Source organism: Oryctolagus cuniculus, chromosome 4, assembly GCF_964237555.1.
Source record: "Oryctolagus cuniculus chromosome 4, mOryCun1.1, whole genome shotgun sequence".
In the NCBI taxonomy this organism is placed as follows: domain Eukaryota; kingdom Metazoa; phylum Chordata; class Mammalia; order Lagomorpha; family Leporidae; genus Oryctolagus; species Oryctolagus cuniculus.
Window position 1 is genome coordinate 68,114,569 of NC_091435.1, and position 11,133 is coordinate 68,125,701.

General features: G+C 42.5%; 1 protein-coding gene across 2 annotated transcripts in view; it reads left to right on the top strand.

The window, feature by feature from the left end:
- TMPRSS7 (transmembrane serine protease 7) overlaps nucleotides 1–11,133 on the top strand; it is a 43,819-nt gene extending 32,686 nt beyond the window's left edge. For both annotated transcript variants that reach the window (XM_070072104.1, XM_070072105.1), the window contains 6 exons: nucleotides 2,576–2,686; nucleotides 3,413–3,529; nucleotides 4,913–5,084; nucleotides 6,585–6,853; nucleotides 8,385–8,521; nucleotides 10,547–11,133. In XM_070072104.1, the coding sequence (XP_069928205.1) occupies nucleotides 2,576–2,686; nucleotides 3,413–3,529; nucleotides 4,913–5,084; nucleotides 6,585–6,853; nucleotides 8,385–8,521; nucleotides 10,547–10,717 (977 nt within the window). In that variant the 3' untranslated portion in view covers nucleotides 10,718–11,133. The remainder of the gene's footprint in view (nucleotides 1–2,575; nucleotides 2,687–3,412; nucleotides 3,530–4,912; nucleotides 5,085–6,584; nucleotides 6,854–8,384; nucleotides 8,522–10,546) is intronic.

Consider the following 11,133-nt stretch of genomic DNA (forward strand, 5'->3'; position numbering starts at 1 on the left):
TATTGCTGCATAACAAACTACCCTAAAGCCCAGTGGCTTAAAAACAATCATTTATTTTCCATCATGCATTCTTGGGTTGTCTGGTATCTGACTGACCTAGATTGAGCTCATCTGGGTGGCTCTGCTTCCAACACTGTGTCCTCCTTACCTTGGTTCTTCCCAGGTTGGGGTCAGGCCTACTCTCTGTGGCACTTTTCTCCATTAAACCAGTGGGCTAGTCATGACAGTGAAGAAGCAAAGGAGGGGTGGGCAGAAACCCCAGGTCCTTAAGAACTGGACATGGAATTGGCACACTATCCTTGCAAGATATAGCTTAGTTGAGGTCAAAGTCAAGGAGCAGGGAAATTTACTCTGTATACCTTGGAGCCACGGCAAGAGCTGGATGCATCATAGTACCCTAGGGAGTGTAGATCTGTGACTAAGAACTTAATCCACCACTGACTTAAACAAAGCAGTCCTGTTTGGAAGTGCAGATCCTCAGTACAGAGAGAAAGTCAGAATTTGCAAAGCAGCAGACTCCTTCGGCCTGTTTATGGAGCACAGGTGTTTGTAAATTAGAGGTTTCCTCTGTGTGTGTGTGTGTGTGTGTGTTTAACCTGTACAGTTTGCATTGACATCTCATAGGTAATGACTAAGGGGTGGTACACTGGATATTTCTATTTTGTGGAAGAATCTGTTTCGATTTTTTCATTGCTATTTTCCCCTCATTCCTGAATCTATCTCCAGTTGTAGGAAGTAATGTGGGGAGAACAATTCATTAGATAAAGTGAAATCATTGGCAACACTTCCTCCTTTCTCCTAAGATCCAGAAGGTTTAATTCACATACAATTGCAATGGTGTTGTTATTTGTCTTTTTCATACCCTTGAAGAAATAATTCAGTTAATATAGCTAAGTGTAAAAATACTGTATTCATTAAATAAACTGTAGTTCTATAGCTTCTTTTATTGACAAAACAAAACTTTCTTAGTTTATAGTCTATTGATCATTTAAATCTATAGTCTTTTATTTGTTAAGAAAATAAATACTGTTGCTGGAGCTATGGTGGAGCGAGTTAAGTCACTATCTGCACTGCTGGCATACCTTATGGACATCTGTTTGAATCCCTGCTGCTTCACTTCTGATCCAGCTCCCTGCTAGTGCACCTGGGAAAGCAGCAGAGGATGGCCCCAGACCTTGGGCCCCTGCACCCATGTGGGAGACCTGGAATAAGCTCCTGGCTCCTGGCTTTGGATCAGCTCAGCTCCAGCCATTGTGGCCATTTGGGGAGTGAAACTGTGGATGGAAGACCACTCTCTCTCTCTGTGTCTGCCTCTCTCTCTGTAACTCTGTCTTCAAAATAAATCTAAAAAAAAAGAGAGAAAATAAAAGAAATACTGACCATTCCATAGTGACTAAAGGGTTTTTTAAAAAAAATTTTTTTTACTTATTTATTTGAGAGGTAGAGTTACAGATAGAGAAAGGCAATGACAGAGAGACAGGTGTATCCACTGGTTCACTCCACAAATGGCTGCAATGGCTGGAGCTGGGCCCATCTGAAGGCAGGAGCCAGGAGCTTCTTCTGGGTCTCCCATGTAGGTGCAGGGACCCAAGCACTTGGGCCATTTTCCACTGCTTTCCCATGCCATAGCAGAGAGCTGGATTGGAAGAGCTGCAGCTGGGACTTGAACCAGCACCCATATGGGATACTGGCACTGCAGGCAGAGGCTTAGCCCACTACGCTGCAAGCGGCAGCCCCTGTTTTTGTTTTTTATTTTCTCTGCTCTGATGTTTCAGATACAAGTGATTGCTATTGCTTTATCATAAGGACTACTTTTGGTCATTGTTATTTCTCACTGTGCCATTTAGTGAGCATCTACTATTTGATAAGGGTTTGAGATAAGAGATGAATCACACAAAATCCCCAATCTCAAGACACTCCCACTCTGTTGAGGAAGATAGACAAGTTCAATTTAGAAAACAGCTCATGATTTTAAAAAAAATAAATAACTTATGCATTTTAAGACTTATTTATGTATTTGAAAGAGTTACAGAGAGAAAGGGAGAGGCAGAGAGATATCTTGCATCCTCTGGTTTACTCCCCAGATGGCTGCAACAGCTGGGGCTGGGCCAGGCTGAAGCAGGAGCCAACAGCTTCTTCCAGGTCTCCCACATGGATGCAGGCACCCAAGCACTTTCCCAGGCCATTAGCAGTGAGCTGGATCAGAAGTGGAGTATCCAGGACTTGAATTGACTCCCATATGGGATGCTGGCATCACAGGCAGCAACTTTACTGGCTACATCACAACACCTGCCCCTGTGCATTTAATTGTAATTAAATAAACACATCATCAGAGTTTACCACATTTACCCAAAAGCAAAACCAGGTCTGAAAAACTCAAGTGCTAGGAATTACACTAAAGTTTAAACATCTGCTTTTATTCAGGGGAGTGTCAATTTAGGTGAAAACTATCTTTTATTTCTTTTAATTTAAGTCAACTTAATGAGCTGTACCTTTGAGTTGCGCTGCTGTTCATCAGAGAATCCAGCTGCTGGATGTCTCTGACTCATGACCTTTCTATTTTTTCTCATTCTAGTGGCCCTTAGTGCTACCTGCAATGCCAGCTTCTCCAGGCAGCATGGCCCTTTGGTCTGCGATGGCTTCAGGGACTGTGACAATGGCCAGGATGAGCAGAACTGCACTCAGAGTGAGGAGGGATTGAGCTTTTCCTAAACCAGAATCAAAAGACTTTCACTGGGTTAGGGCAATCAACTTGTCCAGTTTTCCTAGAACTTTCCCTGTTTTAGCACTAGAAGCCCCTAGTCCCAAGAACTCCCCCAGTCTCGGACAAAATGGGACAGTTGGTTGCTCTAACAGGGGTTCAGTAGTGTGTGTGTACATTCCTGTGTGAATAGGGCAGATTTTCACTGTGCACATTCTTTTAATGCTACTCAAAGTTGTAAGTACTGAGGACCTGATAAAAAGGAATTTTCCCGATTCCATAACACACTGTATACTAAATCCTGCAGAGACACAAACCCTGGGGCTGTGAACAAATGTGCTCTAATTCACAAGGTCTGTGCAGTTGTCTTTTCCCTAATGATATAAAGTGACTGAATGTGGTAGTGCTGTTTGCTGAAAACTTTTCTTGGATAACAAGACCAAGTAATAGCAAAGCAGAAATGGCCCAACTTTTTTGACCTTTACCCACGGTGAAAGGAAGGAGAGACAATCACTTGGTTTTCATCAGATGTGCCACCGGGCTTGCTGTTCAATGGTTCAGCTCAGGTGATTGGACAGCTTGCTGTAGGGTTGCATCGTTTCTCTCTGCTGTTTATAGCAAATAGCAACCCCATGGATAAACTGTCCTTTGCAAATTCAATGTCATTCAATGTTGAGAAAAACTGTTTCGTTTCTCTTTGTTCATTTTTAGGCATTCCATGCAATAACAGAACGTTTAAGTGTGGCAACGATATTTGCTTTAGGAAACAGAATGCAAAATGTGATGGGACAGTGGACTGTCCAGATGGAAGTGATGAAGAAGGCTGTAGTGAGTGGCAGTTTACTCCTTCTGTTTCCTGTATTCCCGTCTTCAGTCTACCCATCTTCTATTTTTGATGTTCACTTATCTATTTAAAAGGCAGAGTGACAGAGAGAGGAAGAAGGGAAGAGCCCGAGAGCCTGAGAGAGGGGGGTGGGGAGTTTCATCTGCTGATTCACTCCCCAAATACTGACAACAGCCAGGGCTGGGCAGGCTGAAGCCAGGAGCTTGGGACTGCATGTAGATTTCCTATGTGGGTAGCAGGGGCTTAAGTACTTAAGCCATCATCTGCTGCCTCCTGAGCACATTAGCACGAAGTTGGATTGGAAGTAGTGTAGCTAGGACTTGACCCAGAGCCCTGATATGGTGGCTGATATGGAGGCTGAATCCTTGAATTCTCTGCGTGGTGGTACCCACTCCCCCTTCTAGTTTCATTCCCTTCTGGGTACAATTGCTCTGGCAGAGTTTCCCACAGAGACAGGGAAGAACAGTAAGTGTTGTTGAACTGAATATGAAATTGTTTCTCAGAAATAAAAACTTTGGAGTTTTATTGTTTTTTTTCATGATAACAAACATTAATGCCCTAGATGTTTATAATGAGAACTTCTAGTTCCTAATGATACTAACCAAGGGAGAAGTCCCTGCTGTTGCAGGCATTTGGGGAATGAACCAGCAGATGGGATCTCTCTTTTTCTTTCTCTCTTTGCCTCTTAAATAAATGAATAAAAGGTCTTAAATTAAAAACAAAAACTGGTGACAAACAGATACTAGAACTTAGTGGGTGACATTAATTATGCCCAATGTTATAAACAATATTGAGTGATGGTTCTTTTTTCAGCTAAGACCCAGTAGCTGTAATTTACCATATATTCTTATGGGTCATGTGGCTTCTAACTGGCCAAGTAGCAAGGTGTTGATAATATATCTTATCAGTACTGCTTATACTGGAAAATAACTGCTCTGAAGACTCATTTTTCTTAGTAGGTTTTAATTGGCTTTAGACTTATAAATGGTCTCCCGAACACTCTTTCTCAGATCAGCACAACTTCAAAGATCTACTCAATTCCACAACATACAGTTTCTCTTTTTCCCTCTCTGTAGCAATCTAACTCTGAGGGCTGTTCAGGGACACCTCTTCCCATGTGCCCTGTGCCCCTTCACATGCATTATCATATGGGGAGAGCCTGTGGCAGTGCAGGTTTCAGGTAGGAGGGAGTGGCCTGTAGGTGCTGATTTCAGACAGATCCACATACCCACAACCCTCTAGATAAGCAGGGAATTTCAAATCGCTTACCTGGTGAGTCGGTTCCCATCCCAGCACCCAGCCTGACTTAAGTTCAAGTTTTTCTTCCCAGTCTGCCTTTAAATCACATGACCTTTCCTCTTCTAAAGGCTGCAGCAGGGGCTCTTCCTCCCTCCACCGCATCGTTGGGGGCACGGACACCCTGGAGGGAGGTTGGCCATGGCAAGTCAGCCTCCACTTCGTCGGATCTGCCTACTGTGGTGCCTCGGTCATCTCCAGGGAGTGGCTTCTCTCTGCAGCCCACTGTTTCCATGGAAACAGGTAGGGCATCTCAATTCTTAGTCTCAGGTGGACTCTGTGACTGCAGATCATCTGTCTCTCCTCAAGCTGTAGGAGGAGGACTGTTGGAGATAGTCAATTCAGTTGTTCTGATTTAGTTTAGTTTTTTTTTTTTTTTTCACACAAGTTCATACAAAAAAAAAAACTTTTTTTCCCCCTTTGATGGTACAGGGAGAGGGATTAGGTATTTTTGATAGAAAAAGAAAAGAACTTAAAGAAAACATTAAGAATGAATAGGTTTTTACTAGGCTGAGAAAACAAGATAAGGCTTAAAAATCAGAGGGATTGACCTATGGAACTGTGCGGAGTACATGAAGAAGAATAGGCCTTGGAAGTGGCTGGAACATGGGGATTCCTACTAGGATTAGGACCCGGGGAGGCCCATGAGGATTGGTACTGGAAGAACTCTGTGGTGCCAATTGTGGGACAGATGCTCTTCCAACTAGAATAGAAAATAAATAGAAAATAATCTCCCATAAAATTTATACATATCTGAAATCTACCGGATCTTAGATATGAAGCTAGTTTCATTCATTTCTCATTCTAAATTGTTTAAGTGGAGCATTTCAGAGAAGCTTTACAATTTGAGTATTTGCTTTTCCTGGAAGTTACTTGATTCATGCTTGTTACTGATCATTTGTCTTCTGTGAAACTTCCCCAAATAATATGCTAACCTTAATACTCCCGTGGGTCTCCAGTGCCATGCAGGAGATGTCAGCTAGTTAGGTCCCTCTGTGGGCTGTGTCTATTTTTTTTAGAAAGTTTCCTTTCTCTCCATGCCCACCTTTCACCCCATTGCTACCCTGGTGGAGATGACAGCCTCACATGGTAGTGACAAAGCCCCTCCGTGACTTGCTCAGGGCCAGTGGGGTCAAGATTAGAATTCTGGAAGGAGTGACATGGAATGAAGGAAGTTTGGTGCCTCTACATAGGTGATCATACTTGAGCAATTTGAACAATTGTCTGTAAGGCTTCTGGAAGTTTATAAAAAGGAATTGCATGAAATTCCTGTTTGTAATAGTTTGATTTCTAATCTTTTTTTTAGTATTCAAATTTGGTGGAAGTGTTCCTAGACTACCACCTTACTGGCTGTCTTTGTCTCAAATGCCATTGTCAGCATAGGAAGAAAGTAACAAATTAAGTCTAGTTACCAACATTCTTGATGTGTATCTGGTTCATGGAACACCAGTGGCAAGAAAATTTCCAAGCATCTCCTTTGGATGTTGTTGAGGAATGTTCTGGAACATAGCTATAACTTGCCAATCCTGTTACAGCTTACTTCATCTTTGGTTTTACAAGGAACCAAGAGAGATTCAGAGAAGTTGTGCTTCTCGCTATGTTCCTTGGCAGAGCCCGTGGCTCAGATCAGGCCAGTGGAGGGCAGACCCTCCCCTTCTCAGCCCTTGTCTTTAGGATGCATGTTGACAAATCATACATTGCTCTGCAAGCTACTAACTTTGTGCTTCATTGCTTTTCTACCAGGCTGTCGGACCCCACGCCGTGGACCGCTCACCTTGGGATGTATGTGCAGGGGAATGCCAAGTTTGTGTCCCCGGTGAGAAGAATTGTGGTCCATGAATACTATAACAGCCAGACATTTGACTATGACATTGCTTTGCTGCAGCTCAGTGTCGCCTGGCCTGAGACGCTGAAGCAGCTCATTCAGCCAATATGCATTCCTCCTGCCGGTCAGAAAGTGCGCAGCGGGGAGAAGTGTTGGGTGACTGGCTGGGGGAGAAGGCATGAAGCAGGTGAGTGTGTGAATGAGCAGTCATGTACTTCCCCCACTGAGGCTAGCAACGTGTGTGGTAGAGTGTTTGGGGTTCATAGAGAGGTTTGGTGCATATCGTCTCCTTTGATTCCCTGACCTTCCTGCATTGCTGGGCTGGAGGAGGGTGTTATTATCCCTGGTTTATGATGTTCTCCACTTGCTGTGAAAGAATCAGGGTCCACTTCAAAAAGGGGAAGAGGGATTTTGTGAGCAAAGCAAAACTGACTTGATAGTGTAGCCCTTTCCAGACTCTTAAGTGTTTATTAGGTCTTCCACTATAGAAGGGCAGTTCCCTTATTGTAAGATTCCCTTTTTATCCAAAGGAGTGATTCATTTTCAGAAAGGACAGAAGGACACACACACACACACACACACACACAGCCTGTTGTATCAACTCGATAGCTATGTGAACGATATATTCTGTACTACTGGCCAGGAAATGAGAATGAGGGCTTAAATCTATCCTTGGCACCCCAAACTGCAAATTCAGCTGATACACTAGTCTGGAACTGCTCTACCCAGAAATGATGGGATCATCCTTTTTGATCTGTGCAAACAGGCTTATCATAGGGAAGTCCTTACACCCATCTGCCAAAGTTGTCCATGCTTCATGATTTATGGTTCATTCTGAGAATATGATGAGAGGGAGACTCCAAAGCTTTCTGAATGTCTTCCCCAAGATTAGAACCAATAATTTTCCCATGATCTCTCAATCATCTCCAATTCCATTGCAGTTCTTTCCGAGAGTTTAGGACAGAGGCAGTGTCTATACTATTTGATTCTTATCCTGCAGCCTCGTTGTTGACACTCTACAGAAGTTCACTGTGAGCAGCTTCTCGAAGCTCACTGCCCTCATTTAGTTATCACAGTGATAATGGCCACCACTAGTTTGGCCCTGCTGAGTTCTCAAGATCCGAAGAGAGGGCAGCTAACTGTGTGAACACTTGCAACCTTCCTAAGTTATTGTGCTCAGTGCTTTAATTGCATTATCATATGTCACAACAGAAAAGAGTCTACCCAACCAACTTATCATAAATTTTCTTTATAAGCATGAGTGTATGTGTATATTTTTCTGTATCATCTTAGCCTAACAGGTTAAAAGTCAGTGAAAAGGACATAGCCAGACCATTACATTTATATGGTTCCTTGGAGACTTCCGTAAGTCAGTCATGCTGCTCCACTTAAGAAACTTTCCTGAACAGTAAATATTGGTACTAACTGTTACTGACTCCCAGTCCTACTGGAAGCATTAGGCACAGGGTGAAGAAGGATGCTAAGGTGGCTCAGGTGATCAAGACAGACCTTGAGTCTGAATACTGCTGTGTGCCATTGAGCAAATCCTGTATCCTCCTAAGCCTCCACTTCTTCATCAGTAAAATGGGGCTGATAGCAGAATTTCCCTCAAACAATTATTGTGAGGAGAAAAGGTGTTATAATGTGAGTTAATTGTTCAGATAGAGCCCTGAATGAGTCTAGTCATTGCCATTATCACACTTCAATGTGTTTTCCAGATAATAAAGGCCCCCCTGTTTTGCAGCAAGCAGAGGTGGAAATCATTGATCAAACCCTCTGTGTTTCCACCTATGGGATCATCACTTCACGGATGCTCTGTGCAGGTGTAATGTCAGGCAAGAGAGATGCCTGCAAAGTAAGTCATCTTACCTTCCCCTTGCCCAACAAGTTTTGCTTTCCACTTAAGTGCCTTCCCATTTAATCTACAAACTAGGGCAGGTATTCCACTTAATTCACCTGCATTGCTTAGATATTAATTATAATCCAGTTGCCTAAGGTCAGGGAAAAGTGGTGAAAGAATTGGTTCTACAGAATGCAATTTTCTAGCAATCATCATTATATCATGATTTTCTTATAAGAAAAAAGTAAGAAAACAAAACCAAACAAAGGTACACATGTGCATACCGGATTTCAGAATTACTACCTATTTCCTCAACAGCAACCATTTAGATTCTGGAAATATTTAGTCACTCTGGAAAATAGGCTGGGGGAAAGGGAAGGCAAATGGGAATAGTGATTCATTTGTAGGCCCCTGGGAAGCCACTCTGACTGTGGTACATCTGGAGACCATGTTAGAGCAACATCTCATTGAGCCTGAGATTTCAGTCTCTGCAAGTATCATGACTTCGAGACTAAGGAGCACAGTGTGAGCTGTTCTCACATCCTTGTGCCATCTTAATCACAATGTCACAAAAACTCATCTTAGTCCAGTAAGGACTTTGAGCTCCAGTTTTGGGGCAAGCACTGTGCCAGGTCCATGACACAAATTCTTTTATCCTCCATTTATAGAAGAGGAAACTGGGCCTAGAGGAGTACGTTACTCAAGATCATAGAGCTGGAAAGTGCAAATGTCTGAGCTAGGAGTTGAACCCTAGACTATTTAATGCTACAGCTAATGCACTTTGGGTGCTTCCTGAAACTGGTCAGTTACAGCCCTTTCCATCTGGCCACCAGGGTTTACACATTAGATTAGTATTAGTAGAGTTGGTGTGGCTATAATGAAAATGAAGCCCATTTTCCTAATAGAGTTTACCTGACCAGGTATAAAAGTGTGGAGGTGGGCTACCAGAGCCATCATGGAGTGCTTTCTTATTTTTGTCTTTAAGCAAATTACAACTTTATTTTCCCTCGGAGTCAGAAAATAAAATCCAGACATTGTAATTTAAAGAGTGAACTCATACTTAAGATTATTTGAGTCTTTGCCTTGTGAAACTGAGATAGCAGAAGGGTCTCTCAAGTGAGGATGATTTGTTTGTGCCAATTCTCTGCCAGAGGTCCCCAGGATTGCTTCACTCTCTCTCTGTAATTAAACTGAACCTCTTCTTTCTTTGGAACCATGAGTCAATAGTTGAAGTTGCATGGTCAAAGACAGAAGTCAATCTTCCAAAGTAATCATACTGTCTAAGGTTGTTGTCATGATTAAATGATCCCAAATAGTATTTAGCACATACCTAGCACTAAATGATTATTAGTCCTTATTATTTCTATTTGCACTGCTACTGACATTATTCTTTGTGTAGGGGGCATGTGAGAGTTGTTTTCTTCTGCATGAAGCTTCTATTGTTATGTTTAGCCTAAAGAATCAAATGTCTTAGAATGGATTGTGATTTTTGATTATAGGAAGGATAATTCTAAAATGACACCAGTAGTTTTACATTATTTCTTGATACTTCCAAACGACATAGTAATTAGCCAAGCAAAAACATGTTAGGGTGGAACTTCTTTTTTTTTTTTTTTTTTTTTTTTTTTTAACAGGCAGAGTGGACAGTGAGAGAGAGAGACAGAGAGAAAGGTCTTCCTTTGCCGTTGGTTCACCCTCCAATGGCTGCTGCGGCCAGCGCACCGCGCTGATCCAATGGTAGGAGCCAGGTACTTATCCTGGTCTCCCATGGGGTGCAGGGCCCAAGGACTTGGGCCATCCTCCACTGTACTTCCTGGCCACAGCAGAGAGCTGGCCTGGAAGAGGGGCAACCGGGACAGAATCCGGTGCCCTGACCGGGACTAGAACCTGGTGTGCTGGCGCCGCAAGGTGGAGGATTAACCTAGTGAGCCGAGGCGCCGGCCAGGGTGGAACTTTCAGCCATGGTCCATTAGACACATTCATGATGAACTTGATGATCATGGACAAATGCACTTGGTACACGCATGATCTTTCTTGTAGGGAGATTCCGGTGGACCTTTATCTTGCCGAAGAAAAAGTGATGGAAGATGGATTTTGACTGGCGTTGTTAGCTGGGGATATGGATGTGGAAGACCAAATTTTCCTGGTGTTTACACAAGGGTGTCAAACTTTGTTTCCTGGATTCATAAATACGTCCCTTCTCTTTTGTAATTGTATCAGTTGGATTTTCAACTGTGATTTATGTGTTAGATCCCTTTAAAAGGATGCAATAATTACCAACAGAATGGGTCAACTAGAAATGTCAGGTTGTACACACTTGACATTTATTGAAAGACAGATGAGTATGTATTCTATACAAAATTTCCTCAAAGATATCGCTATATTCATTTCCACGCATCAGAAAGGCCATTATTCAGGGATGGAAAAAATCTAAATAAATCTCATGAACCAAGACCCTAAAATAAAATAAGAAATGAAAGAAATGTCCAGGTATCCTTTCTTTTGTTAATGTTCCAATTTGAGGTGCATATATTTATAAAGCTTTAGGCAAATTTAACTGATGGAAATGAAAAATTGAAAAAACCTGACCTTTGGCATTACCATACAATTAAAGGAACAAGCATGTC